At 42.9% G+C, this 18,599-nt stretch overlaps 1 protein-coding gene across 1 annotated transcript in view; it reads right to left on the reverse strand.

The window, feature by feature from the left end:
* The window catches only part of LOC114069974 (neuron navigator 2-like), a gene marked incomplete at its 3' end in the record, with an annotated part of 59,155 nt that extends 40,570 nt beyond the window's left edge, over window positions 1-18,585 (reverse strand). The window contains exon 1 of the mRNA XM_027907147.1: window positions 18,150-18,585. Within this exon, the coding sequence (XP_027762948.1) occupies window positions 18,150-18,407 (258 nt within the window). The remainder of the gene's footprint in view (window positions 1-18,149) is intronic.
* Window positions 18,586-18,599: the final 14 nt, after the last annotated feature.

Raw genomic sequence — 18,599 nt, forward strand, 5'->3', positions numbered from 1 at the left:
AAAAATTCTTTTCATCCTTTTTCACTGCATGCGGGATCACTGTAAGCAGCATTTGTACCATTGTGATCCAATTCATTTTCCAACTACTGTGAGGATGAAGCACATATGAACCAGAAAGAAAGAAAAAAACCGGCCATCACACATGAGAAATAAGGTCTGGCTCCCATTTCAGGGAATATTAATAACTGCAATTGTTAACAACGGACTGAAAAAAACCCCAAAAAACCCTGTTCTGCTTCCTGCTAGTTTAACTGCTTCTGGGCAAAATTATGATTACTGCTAGTAAGCCTAGAAATCTAATAAAGCCTTGATAACAATACAGAACAGCAAGTCACAAAACAACTACGCTTTCTGGTCAGAATGGTCTCCTGCAGCCAAAAATACAGCACGAAGGCGGCTTGAAAGAGCCAAGTGAAATCAGCACTTGATATTCACGGGGGAAAGGACTTTGTATAGGATTTATTTATTTAGATACATTCCAGGTCCTGTTAAAACTGGCTCACACTGCCTTAATGACTGTACTGATAAAAACAAACGGGGAAAGGACCTTGTTAATGGGAGAAGAATGGTCAGAATTACAAAAAGTGGCCGGTGTGAAGGGTCTAAGGGGTCTATACATTAAGTCCCAGTTCTTATATCTGGTTTGCTGCCAGCACAGAGTTGCTCCATCACACTGGGCGAGGCTTTGCTGGGGTGCCAGGGTGCTGGTTCTTTTGAACCCAATGGTCTTACGGGACCCAATGCCTCAGAAACACAGGCAGTCCTGGGATGCTGCTTTGGAAACCCAGAGATGACACGTACAAGGATAGTAGAGCTGCTTCAGAAATATTTTCCCCCTCTATCGAAATGGTGGGTTTTTTCATCATAGTTTGGGTTGGAAGGGATCTTAAAAACCACCCAGTTCCAACCTATCTGCCATGGGCAGGGACACCTGGAATTGGTTGCTCCAAGCTCGATCCAACCTGGCCGGGAACGCTTCCAGGGAAAAACCTGACAACACATTAAATTTCTCGGCCACAATTCCAAGCAAATGCTTGTGACTTCAATGGATTGGCATTCCCCCCACCGAAATACAGATCCTTGTTCATTGCAGCTGCAACAGAGGGAAAGAAACATTTAGGTCAGGCCCCTACCACAGGTCAGATCAAACGTCAGTACACAGCAAAGCTGATTGTAGCTCCTAAGTGCTGCCTGAAAGGTTCATAGCAAATAACCTGTGCCAGTGCTTCACTGGAGAACACTGTGAAGCCCTGAAATACTCCAGATGCTGATATTTCATAGAGACAGAGAATCTACAGATTTAACTACAGAGTGTGGCTTTGTCGCTGAACAGGAGGGGCTGAACAGTGATCTCCTTTTTTTCTTTGTAACTACAACTTAATCTGTATTCCCCTGCTACAAGGACTGCAACAAAAACTCCACACAACGAAAGGACAATTAAGTCACATTACGTGCAAAAAAACCCTCATCATTTGATAATGATCCCCTAATTTCGGCAAGATAAGACACTAATCACTTATGGTAATCAAATTTGCCCTGCTAATCCAGTGACTGGACCACGCTGAAGCAATTCAGAGACATTCATTAGCCGCGTGTCCATGTGCCACCAAGTCACAGCGTGTCTCTGGTGGAGATGCTCCGAGGCCGGGAGGACGTCACATCCCCTGCTGTTCCATTTCTGTGGGTGCCTCAGAGCTGCACCGGGGTGATGGCAGCTACACCTGCCATTCTGGTGGATTCCACAGGATGTGTCTCCGCACAAACGAGGCAGAGCTTCCTCCCCCTGCTCTTTTTCTCCTTCTCCAAAGGTCTTCCCACACGAAACACCTCTCACACACACACACATTGCAACCAGCTCACCCCAAAACTCGCTGCTAATTCAGGATCTGGCAACGCTCAAAGAAATCAAGTTTTCGTTTTTTAAAACATTTGTCTGTGGCCAAAATAAACGATGGTCAGAAAACACCGTGGATTTTTTTTTCCCCCTTCATTGAAAGGGTTATCTATAATACAAGCGTATAATTAATAAATCTTATCGATACGCAATAGCTACTTAAATCCATGCAACTCACCCGGGAAACCAAAGGAAAATGAGGTCTGCTTCGGTTCTGTCCAACACCACCAGGTGGCAATAGCAGCCCAGCTAACCCATCCCACAGAGAGACAGCTGCAGCAACCGCTTATTCTGTTCCATTCCCTTTTTTCCTTTCACTCAGCCTTACCCCGATTTTTTTTTAACTTAAACTCAGCGTCAGGCTAACCACCTATAATAAAAGGGACGCCCACAGCTACTCCTACTCACTGAGACAGTCCAAAGACTGGGTCCAACCTAAGTAGCTCCCAAGAACCCACGACTGACACTTCCAAGCTGGTAAATCCTGTCTTCCTGCGAAAAAGGTGTAGATACCTCCATCACATTCACTGACTTCTGCAAACTGACCCTCCCCTTTGGTGTATTTTGGGCTCAGAGGGGGGAAGATGTGGCCTTGTGTCATTACCCGTGTTACTTCACATTTTTTTTACTACCCCAGGACACTGTTACCTCTGTGGTTTGGTATACAGAAGTTAATTCCCAATACAAACACAAGTCCAGTTGCAGACATCCAATGACGATGGTGGAAATCAAAAATAAATCTGGCCTCATCCACTACTCCAGTTTCTAAATTTCTCCGCAGTTTAGTAAACAAATCTGAGTTGTTTTTCAAAACTGAACAGTAGAAAGAACACACTCATAGGTAAATTCACATATAAGGTTACATCTCTGCTCTGACCTCACCAATATCCATGTGGAATCGCAGTAAGACAGGCAAAAATGAGTCACTGATCTACACCTGCTTTTCAGACTGACTTACAGTCCCGAGTGCTGAATGACTCCAGACCATCAGTAACTTCCACCTTCCACAAAGATCAACTGTGCGTTCCCTCCCTACCAATTTTCATGGATTAACCCACTGACCAAGTCAAAAAACTTGCCCTAAAGTGATGATGATCCTAAAAAAAAGAGTAAAACCTCCAATAATTTGCACTGTAACCACTGTTCTCTATGACAGCTTTTCTGTTCAATGAGCTTTTTCCACAGCAGTTACTGAAGAGATGGCACGAACACCCAGGTCTCCATTAGGGGTTATCAGCCCTTCCTGAGCTGAACTGGAAAAAGGGTTTACCGAACAAAACACAACAAGTCATTCTTTTAAACCATGACATGAGCCATCTCTCTCCCACGTGTTGCTTCACCTACAAGATATTAACCCGTTTCAACGCACATGATAAACCACAAGCCCTGCCAGTTCTACACAGCACAATGAACTAGAAGAGAAACCAGCCCGTGGTTCCCTCTGGAAGGAACACCTACCCGAAGCCTCCTGCTTCTTCCAGCACAAACCCATGACCCACACAAGCTTTCCCTGCCCCGGGAATGCCCCGGGGAGGAGAAGGAAGGCACCCAGCTCCCATGTGCAGCTTCTTAAGGCTCATCAGCCAGAGCAGCCAGTCCCACCCAGTTTAACCAGGAGGAGCTTAGTTAAGTCAGCTGGGGAAAGAGCAGAAACCACCTGCAAAAGGTTAATAAGGCTCGTCCACTAATGAGGGGAGGGGCATTAAATCTCCATCAAAAGTCTCATCCCAAGACTGAAGGTGGTAGAAGGAAAAGAGGAAGGGGAATTACATCTTCTTGGCTTCCACTCATCACCGTAAGCTTCTAAAACTGAGCGTGTTCATGCTTAGGATGGGTTTATCTCCTGGTAGGCAAAACCTGTTGCCATCTCCTTGTCAGAGAGGAACAGCTGCTCCGACACAAGATACACGCCAGGACTTTCTGTCCCGAGTTGCTTCGGTGTTTAAAATCAGTTCCATTACTGCGTGTAACTCTATTCATACAGCTAAATTACGGCTTAAACTGCAGAATACATTCTAGCTCTTTCAGAATTTAAGTACAAAATCGGGATACGAAATTACCCACCGACTCCAGCTGCAATACGTTTCTTATCTCACGTTTTACTCGACCTCGTTGGAAATTCACTTCCAACGTGACAACCTGAAAATTGGTTTTAATCACAACTAGGAAGTGGAGGTTTTCCTCCCTCTTTTTGTTCTTTACATCCCATAAGCACCCAAAACAATGGCATGCAGAGTGAGGGATGATGAGCCAAATACCTCCAGAGGTACTCCAGGGCACCCCACACCTGTGCAACAGGTGCCGAGCTCTGCAAAACAAACCAAGATGCCAAAAAAAAACCCCAAAACACGCTTTAATCTGAACTATTCTTTCGGGCATTCAGCCTCGGGCCTCACACTGCAGCTGTTCACAGCATCCACTAACACTTCTGTGCCATTCCTAAGCCAAGAGGACTTATATTTTCCTTCCAGCCTCTTGAATGGAAGCAGTGAAATGTGGTAGAAGCACATGCCTACAAAAAGAGGAACAGCAGCAAGCGCTGCCTGCTACCAGAGAGCACGACGAGGAGAACTGGAACAGCTGCCCAAGGTGGTGGTGGTGGTGGAGTCTCCCTCTCTGGAGACACTGCAAACCCACCTGGACTCGTTCCTGTGTCACCTGCTCCAGGTGACCTTGCACTGGATGATTTCCAGAGGTCCCTTCCAACCTTAACTATTCTGGGATAAAAAGACCTCTCAGGTCAAGGCTTGCTCTTTGTTCAAACTGGTAACATTTGCAGAGTTAAATGCAAAGCCAACCCGCAGTAGATCCAGATCCCTGGAAGAGAAGCTATTTTTAAACTGCAGTAGCAGTGTGAACTGCATAAATTAGCATAATCTCAGCCTTCACATATAGTTCTCAGCTGCGTTACATACGACAAATTAACACTCTGCAGACTCCTTGCTTCTACTAAGTGGCCAATCATACAACTCATGGGGCTTAAAACTCCCTTTTTCCATCCTCCAAAAAGGCCCTTTTTTAACACTCCCCTTTTCCTTTTCAGAGCTGTACTATCACCGGCTCAGGTTTCCTTACAAATCTCACAAGGTAAGAGAAGTTACAAGGTGTGTAACTGGGTGTTCTGTGGCTGCAGAATTGCAGGGCATCCTACTATTTTCCTGGCTGAATATTTTCTCCTCGTGGGCAGATGGCAAGGAAAAGTGGAGTGCAGATGGAAACCCACAGCCCACAAACTCCTCATTATAACTCGGAATAGCGGACACAGCTCTTCGATTCTTATCTTCTCCTTAAATTATTTTCAGCAATAAAAGGATAGACTGCTGTTTTCAGAAGGCAACAGCCAAAAGTAATGATATCTGTTTATAGCTGAGAACCTTCTCCTGACAATGTGACCTCTATCTTCACAAGTTTTATTAAAATCCATAAATCATTAGTGGGAAGGACTTGATATCAAGTATCTCTTGCTTTGATTCAAGTATTGCCTTAAGAAAAAAAAAAATCAATAAGAAAAAAGCAGATCAGTGACTCATAAAGGTTTAGAAGTCCTCCTGTTAGCTACTTAAGGTGATTTCATGGCTCCAGGTATCACTTTACCTGAGCTGCTTGGAATTATAATGGGATTTATCTCCGCAGAACACCTGTGAGATAAGGGAGTTGCTGGTGATAAACTGCAGCAGGCAACGAGGAGGTGACAATGACGCCGATGGCCTGTGGCTCAGGGACTCATCACTGCATCCTCCCTGCCCTTTAGGACTGAAACTCCTCCTGGCAGAAAGGTGCAGCTCAAAATGAAGGTGCCATAGAAACTTCTCTTATCGTTCCTTCAAGCTTTTTTTTTTTTTCCACAGCTTGTCCAGCCTGGTGGAACTGGCTTTCCTAACCTTCTGACCAGTTGGAAAAGTCCTAAAAACAGCAAGATAAAAATATCTGTGGTGGAAAATAGCAAGGAATGAAATAATAAGCATTAGAGGTCAAGCCTGGATCCCTGAAAAGTTTGTATTAACCAATGGAAAAGCATTAAAAGAAATAAACTTATCCCTTAGTTATAAAAAAAAGAAAACAAACAATACTTAAGACACTCAAGTGCCATGGTTGATGAGGATTTACTAACTCACAGGCAGCTCTCACACAGCATAAATGAAAAGCTGGCTAATTTGCTCCTGTTCCAGAAGCCTGGAGTTAGACTTGATAAACATAAATAGCATCGTTTGTTGGAAGGTTTGACCTGGTGCCTGACAACCACTTCCTAAACCACACTGCTCTACCCCTGCTAGAATGGAACCTTCCAAACTGCCTCACAAAATGGTTTCTGTCTGTTTAAAGGATAGATGTGTCTTGCTTAACTATATATATTTTTTTTTTATGCCTTCAAGCATAACCCTTAGCAAGGCTTTTCCTCAAATGGCTGAAATTATTTGAATATTATACATCAAAAACATTCAGATGTTCAACCTAGTTATGGTATACATGCACTACAACATAAATAATCTGCCTGTATAATGCAGGGCTGTAATCTTCCACAGCATGCAGGCAGGCTAATGATCTTACACATGGACAACACGAGATGAAAGAATGAAGTATTTCATCACCAAGGGCAATTTGTCTTGTCTACATTCATGAAAGAAGATTATAGGAGGTCATCTTCTTAGTGGTTTCCATTTCACAACAACAGCAACAACAACAAAAAAGACAATAATCAGTTTTCATTGGGGAAGACTTGTCCTTTCTCCTTTACCAACGTGACTTTGCCATCCCACAGACCAAACACAGCACTGATACTAACCCAGCAGCCACATGATATGGTCTAACACAAAGGTTTATAAAGGGTAATAGAAATGCTCAAACCTCAGATGAACACTGAAGGACTTACTCATGCCAAAAGAAGCTAAAATATGTTTTATTTCCAGCTTAATGGGTTGTGCTTGGGACTAATAAAGGTCTTCAAAAGCCACCATTTGTTGTTTCATGAGAAAATTCAGCTCAAGCTTGATGGAATAAAAAATTTTCAGAGGAAGAGAATACCTCATTTTGAATGCCTGAAGGAAGCCCTGGCTTTGTAAAGTCCAGCAATATCCCACAGCTCATCCAAAGGCACGTCCAGAGCAATTTGGCATAAGGGGCTGATCGCCCAGGGAAAGGCAAGAGAATTTTGGCAGAGGATGAGATCCTGTGCCAGCATTTCTGATGCAGTAAGAGTGACTCCACCACACATCTGTTTCTCTGTGAGAAGCTGAATCTGCCCGTGACAAGGTCAATTTTGAGAAAGGTTGGTATTAAAAGATTATGCTCCCTCCATCCTCTCACTGAGGTTATGCTAATTATTACAGGGGAGCAAAGGAATTCTTTGATCCTCTGAGTCCTCCTTCCCTCACAAGGTGACTCTGGCTCCTGGCACAGCACCCAGAGGGACAGCACAGCACATCCTAATTCCATAACTGTGGAATTAGCCATTTTCAACCTCGAAATTTAACCCTAAGAAATTGAGTATGCAGTAATCCACCTAATCCAGGCCTCTACACCTGTCCCTCTTCCAACTAATCTCGCCATCCTTCATCGTGACACATCTTAATTTAGAGTCCTATCTGCTAAGGTCAGTGTGTAAGTGGATGCTCAACAAGTATTTGCTTTGTGAACCCTGCAAGGTGCAGAAATATCAACAGAGAGCAGAGCTCTTCACCGGGGGCAGATAAATGATCTTTACAAACGCTCCAGGAAGCAGAGGGGAGAAGGAACGAATAAATAAATAAATAAGTGCCGTGTAGCCCCGGATAATGCGATCTGCTGGTATTAAGTTTTCTCCTGAAGGAGTTAAGTATATACCAGCTGCTCTACATTAAACCGAGCTGGCATTTTAAATCATGCAAATTAGCTGAGCTCCCCATCCATTTCAGCCCAGCATTTAACAGCAGTTGCTGTAAATGACTGCAAAGTACTGGCCAAACCAAGCCCTGCCATTTCAGCTGCTTGTCAGGGAGGAAAGGAGGAGGGAGGGGGAGGAACTGCTCTGAGTGATGCTGCAGCTATTCACAAGATGGTTTACAAGAGCCTCCTTCCACCACAGGTATTGTTTGCATGACTGAAACGTGCCCATGTGCACGGAAAGCCTCAGGCTTTCCTTTGTTGAAAATCCATTCATAACGAGCTACTAAGAACCACTGCAAAACTACCTGGAATGAAAAGATTTGCCGGTGGAACACTGAAATTTCAGATCTCTTAATGCTACACGACGAACACTGAGCGGGCCTGACGGGTCATCGGCTCAGAAGCGCTGACACAGCAGCCTACAGGGTGGCATCAGTCCCCACCATCACATCCCACACCAATGGACATCTCTCAGACTGTAAAGGGAATAGGTGAAAAATCTGTGTGTGTTCAACACAAACCTGCCTTCTGCTGCATCTGAGAGGATTTGCTCAGGAGGTAGTAAAGAGGGCTAAATTTATCTGTTTCAAATTGCTGTGGCCAGGGAACTGAGTTGCTACTAACAAGTCTAGGAGCTTCAGAGACTTTTTTCATCATCATCATGATTATTATTATTATTATTATTATTATTATTATTATTATTATTATTTCAGGTTCCTGGTTGAGGTAACCTGCTGGACAAGGGGAAGGTGGAATTAATTCTTGTGTTAAAAATAAGATACAGCTGCCTTGCTATCCAACCTGATCAACCAAACCTCCAGTGGACATGACCCAGGGGCGCTACACCCCACTGCACATGCAACACAGATCACTCCATGTGGCCCAAACCCTACCAGGGAAAAGGCCAAAAGGCATCTTACAGGCAGGAAAGGAAAATCTTCACTGCTGCAGCGTGGGAAGTACTGCTTGGAAACGGGATCCTAGGCAACCACTGCTCTTCCCTCTCGAAGAGCAGAGAGTGGTTTGGTTCAGTGAAATAAGGCAAATTCACACAGTTCCTCGGGAGAGGCTGTGTAGGGATAAACAGGATGCTCCACACTAGAGGGACAGGCACCTTTCTGCCAGCTTTCTTGGGCAGTGCCCATCTGGCACATTACCATGGAGGATCAGACTCCTGTGTGCTCCAGGGCCCATCCCGGAGGAGTAAGACACGGCAATGCCAAAAATACTCCTTCCCAAAATAATCTGTCCAAGTTAAGCCCCAGACAAGTCTGGAATATGTATGGCTGTCCTGAGAAGCAGACTGACCTGTGGCTATCGGGCAAGCAGAGAGAAACCCATCTCTAAGCTGTTGCTTCAAATGCAAATTTGATCTCAAGACACACGTGACATGTTTAAAATTAGTTTCAAAGTTTAAATTCTGGAAGAAAATGTAACTTTTTATCATGCTGTATTGACTTAAGAGTGAGTTCTGACCCCGAAAGAGGTGACACCAACCTTTGCATCCGCCTGATCATCCAAGGCTGTGCCTCATAGCTGTCTATCTGCCAGAGGAAGCAAATTTGTTAGAGCCCTTGTACAAGTTGATTAGAAATGACTTCCTGGTAATTAATGTCATCATCTGAGAACCAGCCAAAGTAGACGTGACGTGGAGAGACAGCTGCTAGCCTTTCAAAAATGCTTGTGCAAAAAAGCAGCATTTTAGCTTTTTTGGCACTGAAGGTGCCTGTAATTCTCTAACAGTGGACATGGCTCAAGTGGAGATGGCTAAAATAAAAGGATTATGCTCCTAAATGTTTGTTATTTTCAAGAATTAAGCATTTACAAGTACAACAAAATCTCTGTACCCGTGTTCACCATAAAACATCCCACAAGCTACATCAGCAACACAAAATCCTGCTGGGGTATTAATTTTGTTCTGCCAATGGACACGTATATAGAATTAACAGATGGCAAAAAAAAAATACAGTGTAATAGTTTCTGGACAGCATTTCCAGTAGCAGACAGGCAATCCTATCAGGGAAGACTCACCTCACTGTGGGCCTCTGGGACCATCATGCCTTAGTTCCCAACCTTCCCTCTCTCAAGGCATGGAGGGAACAGCACCTCAAGCACTTCGGCCTCCACTCCTGTGAGCTCCTGGAGCTTGAAGGAAGGACTAACAGTATTTAGAATTCTTAAATAAGCAGAAATCACCACTTTCAAAGAAAACACCGATGAATCCACCAACTTACTGCCCAGGAATTGATGCTTCACAGACCCTACCACGTTTTCTTGCCAAGCAAAGCACTGCTGCTACCAAACCAACACCTGCCAATCCTTACTTAACTCGGTCTTTACAGCCCATAAGTTTTCCTCCTTGCTCGTGTAAAATAAAACCTCAACAATTACTGCTGGGGAAGCGGCTCCCAAACTCTCTTTTACAGCTGCTGGCTCCTCCAAATCAGCCTTACTACCGTCTGTACCTACACCACAGACATGAACTCACGGGACACTTTCGGATCGTGCCACGGTGGTCATGACAAAAAGGACAGGAGAGGAGAAATGGGTCAGTATTTGTGACAGAACAGGTAAAATAAGGACAATTAGGGACTCCTTCCAACTGTGAAAGGGAGGATAAAGCAACTTGTAGCCATTGCTGCAGAGAAAAAAAAAAAAAAAACAAAACACATGAGGAAAAGGACTTAAGGAGACCTTCAAGACAAGGGATAAACAACGGGCTAAAAAGCAAGTAAATAAGACACTGTGAAGATACCATGATATGACAGTCCAAAAATGAACATGCATGAGGGAAAGGGTCCTGGTAAAAGTGTATTTTCAAATACAGGAGTTGGATATTTTTTCCCTTCGTGCGTTGTTTTCCCACACATTGCTTCCAATTCTAAAATAACCCAAAATTAAAATGAAAAATAATCCAAGTATAACACACCTAAAAATACGTTCAAGAGGCCAAAAAAAAAAAAAGTTAGAATCAGAATAAAACTTCTGATCTCAGCCTGTTTCAAAATAAGAAGTGACCTGTTTTCTCATTTATTTTAATAGGTGGTTTATTTGTTTAAAGTTTTAGCAGTTATTTCCATGCCTATGCTTTGCAAAACTGAAGAAACTGAGACTGTTTCCACAAACTATTTCAGAAAAAAAACAATTTACAGATAAAATTAGAGGCATACAGCTAAGTGCCAAGTGTTTGACTGGATTCCAGTTCTTGGTGAATGGAAAACCAGCAGCTTCCTGTTACAAAATGTACCAACAGTTCACATCTAATAATACACATAACAACTAACCATTTATATACTTCAAATATAGAGGTATCTAAAAATAGTATTAAAGCAGGGTATTTTTAGCCAGGTGAATTTCTCAGGAGAATGAAATTCTATGGTTTGCTGCTGCAGAAAAAAATAGATCAATGGGTTAAAATTTTGAGAGCATCTCTTGATTGATACAAGAATAAAAGCAGAAGGTTTAGCCCCAAAGCTTAAATAAGCAAAAAGCATCCTTTCATTAAAGGCCCAGCTACTGCTTCATTCATAACTGTATCTTCTTAAACAACACTTAAAATACTTATTCTGTTGCAAATTTGGAAAGTTCAGACAAAGTAATTATTAAGTACCCCCTTAATTTCTCCTGCCTTGGTAGGAAAAGGGGGCTTGTAGGCTAGAAGCACTCAAATAGTCTACAAGTTAATCTACAGTTAATTACAAATTGTAAATTAACGGCAAATAATCCACAAATTAATCAGACATTTAAATCTAGTGGTGAGACAATCTGGAAAGTAAAATTACAGAGTAGACAATGTTTCTCAAAGGACTCTTCACAGGAAATTAAAACCAGCCAACACCAACCCTGAATTTCCAAACCCAAGAACTGAATCCACCCTTCCTATCTCAATAAATAAAGGCTTTCTTTTCTGATATCCTCTGGATAGGCAAAAAGAGCACCAGCGGTGTAGGTCTCATAATTTTATTTCTTTTAGGTACTTCTCAGATAATTGAAACTTAGGGAAAGGTTCGTGGTTTGTTCACCAGACTCCTTTAAAATTTGATTTTTTTTTTTTTTTAAAATTCTCTTTTTGAGAACTAAAGCTCAGGTTCAGTGCCAGGAGCTTTTAAAATCAACACCTGTTGTTCTCCTCTCCTAATACCCCTCTACCTCTCTCTTGGGTGTCACTGTACATCGAGTGTCACAGCAGAAGGTGATAAAACTTACTTGCTAAAACAGGGACAAAAAAAAAAAAAAAGGAGAGTGTTCCCTGGAGAAATTCAGCTTTATGGAGTAAACTAACAGTTTCAAGGACAGAAGGAGAACACATGGACACCATATGCATAAGCATTTTGAACTGTTAACAAGTAGCAGCAAAGGAGAAAGATAATCTAATATCAGGGGACTAGCCTGTAATTTTCTATAGCACTGCAGACTTTCTGACCTTGGCTAAGTTTCTCTGTGCCTCAGCCATCCATTTATAAAATAAGAACAATATCCCAACCTCTAAGGAGTGCTCTTGGGTTAAGTATATTAAAATTTGGAAGCCCCTTTGATATAGATGTGAGAGTGTAAATAAATAATATGTGTATATATAAAAATACTTATATATACTCTACCAGAAGAGATCAGAGAAATAACATAAATAAATAAAGTGGAAGCAGGAAAAAAGGACATATTAAATGAGTGTTTCAAGAACACTGCCATGGACCACAAAACTTGACTGAATTCAACAGCAGCATTATTAGTTCAACTAGAAACATCCTTGGAGATCCCATCTTGGGCATTTCTACAGGAAAGGTACTGAACTTGGGAAGGAACAGCACACAGTGAGAAAATGCTCTTTTATTCAAGAACTGTCACAATTAGACTGAAATCAGAGGGCAAAAAAAAAAAAAAATATCTTCCACTGCAATTAAAAACTGGATGGAACTTTGAGCCCAAGTGACCCTTTGCACATTCGAAATGAAAACCCAATGATTAAAGAACCTCCTGAATTTATGGCCCAATCTTACACCTTTTGTTCAAATGCATTAGAAAGGGCAGCTCTTCATATGAAAAGACAGATCACTGGAAAGCCCATGTTAATGACCACAATAAAACAACTTTGAAATCATTTTCTGTGTGGTAACATTTCACCTGGAGCAACCCCCCAACAATTTAATATTTACCAGTATGCATCCATAAATACATCAAAACAGCTGTAATCACAAATAGAGGAAGAATTTGGCTACTTACTAGCCTCAGATTGCATATGGTGTCTCAAAAAAAAAAAAAAAATCCATCAGAAGGGAAGATGCAGAAAGGTCTTTGTTGTAGGAATGTGCTTGGGTACTTAACTATAATCACGTAAACAACCTCATCAATACTAATTTCAAATTTCCTTTGTATGTATTTTGATAGCCTGAATCCATAGTTTTTCTTAGCTTCTCCCAACATTTCAGTAAAATTAATCCTTTGTTCACACAGGATGTGATCTCATTTGTTTTCTTCCAACCTTGCAAAAAGGCATCCTTTCTGTTAAAGTTATCAGTGTGACTGACCACATCTCTCATAATTTCTTTCATAATTATCTCAGCAGAGGCGAGACCAAATTTCACACCATTGAGGCAGCTCACGTGATGGCACTGAATCCAACCAATGTTCATCTGACTTGAAACTGGCTCCAGACAAAGATTTGCCTGATTCCCATCCCTTCTCAGCCTGGTCCAGTAGACAAGCTCTGAAGCCCAATATCACACACCAAAAATGGCCATGCATGTGAGAAAGGAAGGCACAATTTCTCTCTGCAATGTGCCCTGTTAATCTCTCTATGAAGCTTCACATTAGCAAGACAGTGACACGGAGGTATAAACGGCTTCTGGTAAAAAGTTAATTAAAATACAGGAAAGGGATTACTAATATCTGAAATACATGGCTTCATTTGGATTGCTAATGGCATGGGGACAGGGGGATTGAGGCAGAGAAGGAAACCTGATAGCCAGCAGATCTCAAGTCACGTGTGGCTCATCAAACAGTTGATGTGAGCCTAAATTTGAAGTGTGGAAAAATACTGGAGGAACCCATTAATTAATCAGCTTGAGAGCAGCACACAGCTGACTGAAAAACTCCCTGAAATGTGTCAGCAGCGTGCTGCCAACCTGGGAAGGCCTATCCAGTAGACTTTTTTGTAGGGAGATGTAATGGAGCTTCTCTGCCAATTCCATTCCACAGCCTTGTCATTCCTTGGACCACAGAATGGGTAGTGAAGAAAAAAAACCAGGTACATTTTTTATCTCTGTAGGTATTGCAAATGTTTTTGAGGCACACCCCAGATGTGGATGATCTTCACAAATTAGGAAAGAAGAACTAAATCACTAGAAGAAATAGCTAGTGTAAGACTGGAAAATAGGGAGGTCTGGAACACCCCAAACCTAGACTGCAAACAAATCTCTGCTGCCCAACTCAACAAGATCTTCCCAAACTGAGAAAGCAACATGAAGAAAAATCTAGCTGAGCAAGGGAGCTTTATTTCAGACAATGATACCCAAGCAGTTCTGAACTGAATTCTTAAAAAAAAAAAAAAAAAACAAAACCCAAAAACAAAAAGGGGAACTGAAGAGTTCAGTAGATAACACAAAGAGGTGTAAGAGTTCTAGAAATCCTGTAAAAGAACTAGGTTTGCTTAGTGTGGGGGAAGAGAAAAGGGAGTGAAAATATAACACCCAGTGAGCACCTGCCTGCCATGTCCACCAGGAGAAAGTACCTGCCTGGTTTTCAGCAAACAAGTATTGCAAAGAAGTTTGCAAAGAAATAACAAGTCCAACCCCAACCCATCCCTGCCCAAAGCTAAGCACAGTTACAGGTAATTGCTGAATATACATACTTTAATACCAGGTTAAACAAAGTCTGTTAACTTGAAGTGTTTCAGTGGAAGGGTGGGAGCAACCACTTAAACACGGGCCCAGTGCCTTTAGGGCTGCACTTCAGGTACTGAAGACGCGGTGACAAATTTTTGGGGTTTTCCAGGGAAAGAAAATCAAGGAGCTCGAGAATACAACCCAGCAGCAATAAACACAGTAATTAAATCCATGATCTGGATTCAGTGGCATTCCCAATAACATGGCAACAGACTGTATTGCTGGAACAGAATCTTCCTTCTTGCATCTGCACGAACAATTATACCACGGCCACGGACTCCCAATTGGCAACGACTCCTGTCTTAAATAACTAATGCAAATTTAGTAGCCAAATACATCCGACTTCTTTTCAGAACCGCTAATAAATACCAGTTTGTAGATGAGAGATCGCTATCTTGGCCATCCCCCCCTGACGGAAGTTTCTCTGGTAACAAAGTTAAATATTTCCAAAACAACGCCCTCTAAATATGGCTACAATTTATTGGCGGTGTTTTCAAATTAGACAAAATAAGCGCACCAGTGCAACAGTCAGATACTGTTGTGCACAACACAGGGATTTTAATATGGAAAAATGAATGGAGTGTGTATATCAGCAACAATAAAATAGGAATGATACTGCCATGATTCATCGACCTAAGATTTCCGACTAGCATTTTACAATGGGCTTGACTGCTAAAACCCTCAGACCTTTCTTTGGAAAGTGCCTCTGAAATACTCTGAAGAATGCTTTTTATAAATTGCACAGCATTTTAAATAACACATTGCCCATATATGGCCTTAAGGCACAAAACTTCTAGTTGGTATAAAACCCAGTTTACACGTGTAAAACCGTATCAAGAGGAGCGACAAAAAGCTCAGCAAAACATTTAGAAGTTTTCACTGATACCACATGTGTAAGTGGGACACCCCGATTTTTAGCAGTTTTTTAAAAAATTGGTGCTTTAATGAAAAACCACCTGCAGTGCTCATGTTCTCTGAAGAATCAGGCTCAAGAAAGGTGCTACCTGGCACCCAAAAAACTCACGAAGCACTGTAAGTGGCTTGAAACATGCTACAACAGCATGAAAGCATGGTCTAGTGTCCTTACACTCTGGTCAATGCACCAGACACAATCTCTTCTCAGTCAGCTAAGCACAGGGAAAAAAGGCAAACCCAAATTCAACGTAGAAGTGATGCCAGGTGCCTGCACAGTAAAATGGTGAGTAAAATGGTGCTTCAGATGAACTACGCAGCAGAGAAGCAGGTGATCACCCTGAGAGGACATGTCTATGATTCTCAACACCTGGTGCAGTGTTTAAGACTAAACCTTACCAGGCTTCTTATCAGAAAGCACTTCTGTATCTGAATGCAACTGGAAGGTCTGCCCAGATAAAAATGCTTCTGCTGCTGACATACCACCTGGCAGCTCTCCATCCATCTTGCTCCTCCTCCCCTGGGAGGGAAGAACAGCAGAAAAAAAAGAAAGAACAGTGTCCCTGATAAAAACGTATCTGGAAAAAAATCTCCTGCTGTCCTGCTGTTCCAAACGACCACCTCGAATGGCAGAACCCTGCATGCTTAGGTGGGCAGAAGGATCAAAGTTGGATCAATAAGAACAACAAAAAATGAGTGTGTTTATTCAAGATAACGGATAGTAAAACACTGGTTTTTGCTGGTTCACACCTTAAAAGGTGCTGGTCATCTGCTCAGACTGCTACCTGGAGGAGGTTACTGAGAAAGCAAAGCTTAAGATTTCTCCTGCTGCTGAAATTACTAAAAAGAGCAAAATTACCTGACATTTCTTCGGCCAAAATCACTCCCTGTTTAAACACAATGAGTTAGCATCAAGACCCTTTCATCATTAGGATACAAAAAATGGGTTTGTTCCACATCTGTAGAAGGGTTAAAACCACCATAGTGTTGCCCCTACTGCTGCAAACAGCTCCCACTGGCAGGATCTCTCTGAGCATAATCTGTCACAAGATGAGAAAGTATTTCTGAATAACAATCCCTTCTGCAGGAATATAGATTTCTATGCAGAAACCATGGCACGTGTGAGAGAGAAAAAAGCAGCAGATAATGAGATTTTGCTGACGTTTCATAATCGCAAGGACAGACTCCGGCACAAGCGAGCGCTCGATTCTCCCGTAAGGGCAAGATGTGATGCGCAGGTTGGTCTGTCTGCTGCCACCACCCTGCCACCAACGCTTGGCTGTCTCCTTTCCCTGCTCTCAGTCCCTCAGGGACTGCTACAGTCGTATTTGTCTGGCCTGAGCAGCCCAATACGTCACCCTGTCTACCGGCAGCGAAAGCGCAGCACATCCCAAAATCAGGGCATGCGGTCAAACGTGCCCAATCGGTGGTCACATTTGCCTGAAGAGAACAGGGTTACGAGGACAGAGGTTTTCAAAATCCAGGTGGCAGGGATGATCCATTATTCCTCGAGGAGGGAAAAAAAAAAAAACCACCAAACCAACAGGTAAGTCATCTGTCATCATTTCCCTACCCCGGTATAATGGTATCACCTCCCACCGGACTCAGATATTGTCAGCAGTGGCTTGTAATGTGTAGATGGCTGTTGCCAAAATACATCACGCTGCTGCAATACAGTGATCTCTGTGTAATGGTGATCAATTCTGCCTGCTGCAGCAACACCATCTGCTTTGCTCCCACCGTTAGCACGCTCCACACACTGTGTCTGCTCAGGCTGCTGCAGAGCCCACCGGGGCGCAGGCGGGACAAGGCGATCCCAGCCACGTTGGGGACGTTATTATGTGACAAAAAAACCAAAGGAGCTGCAGAACCTACATTTCTCCTCCCCTACAGAAACAAGCAGCATATATAAAAATACACAACCGGTACAGATCAAAGGGAAATAATAATAATAAAAAAAAAGGGTATTGATGATGTGCTGCGTCTGTGATGTCATGCACATTTAGCATTATAACAGGCAGTTCCACTTGAGTATTCATTTCCTACATAATCTGTTTAATTTAGCTGCGCTGAATGACATGTATATTGTAATTTAGCAACCAGCACTGCCTCCCATTCACTCCCCACACAACTACAAATACAAAATGTTCACACAACTAGTGCCCTGGTACAGTACATGACCAAACACAAAACACATTCCCCACAGCCAGCGATCTTTCCCCAGCCCAGGCACACAACCCAGCCATCACACTTAGCATCTACATAAAGAACACAAAGAACACACCCCATAAACAACATCTCTACCGTCTCCCTTTTGCAAATCCCCCCCCAAGTTCAAGCAAAGGTGACAGGGAAGGTAACGCAGGCAAGCAGCACATGCAGCCCCGTCCCTGACCACCCCACCATCAGCTCCCATCATGCTGACAAAATTACACATGCCACTATGTGCAATATAAAACATCCCACCACTTCAGACAGATGTTAGCATACACACACACACACCCCTTCTCAGACCGCTATTTACCCCAGAAAACCTGCTGCACACTCCCGACACAGAAACAAATTCTCGCATACACCTTCCCCAGCATTTGGTGCCTTCTAACCTGTGTGTCAATTCCATTTTCTACCGAGCTACTCTTCCTTGCTGGGAGTGCATCTCCTGCGTTTTCTTGTCCATTAGAAGATTTGAGAGGAATCTGGCTGGAGTACAATGGCTTCGTCACCTCCACCTTGCTCCCAAACTTCAGGTAACAGGGCTGTGGGATGGTCCTGGCCGTCGGGACATGCAGGATTGGAGCAGCGCTGTGTACGGGTTTAGGTAGTCCCGATTTCATTTTGGAGGCTACCAGGATGGCTGGCATTTTCTCTTTCTGCTTTCCTAACACGTTTTCTGTCAGCAGCAGGAGCAGCAGAAACGGCAGAGACAGCAGGCAGGGAGAGAGAAAAGGACACGTTGGGGAAGCTGCTCTACACTAAGGCAGGCTGGTTTACTGCAGAGATCTCCAAAATCAGCTTAGAATTTGAAACCGACAATAAAATCAACCGGGGGAAAA

This window comes from Empidonax traillii, unplaced genomic scaffold (assembly GCF_003031625.1).
Source record: "Empidonax traillii isolate 1590-97213 ecotype Southwest subspecies unplaced genomic scaffold, ASM303162v1 scaffold1409:size114308, whole genome shotgun sequence".
Lineage (NCBI taxonomy): Eukaryota > Metazoa > Chordata > Aves > Passeriformes > Tyrannidae > Empidonax > Empidonax traillii.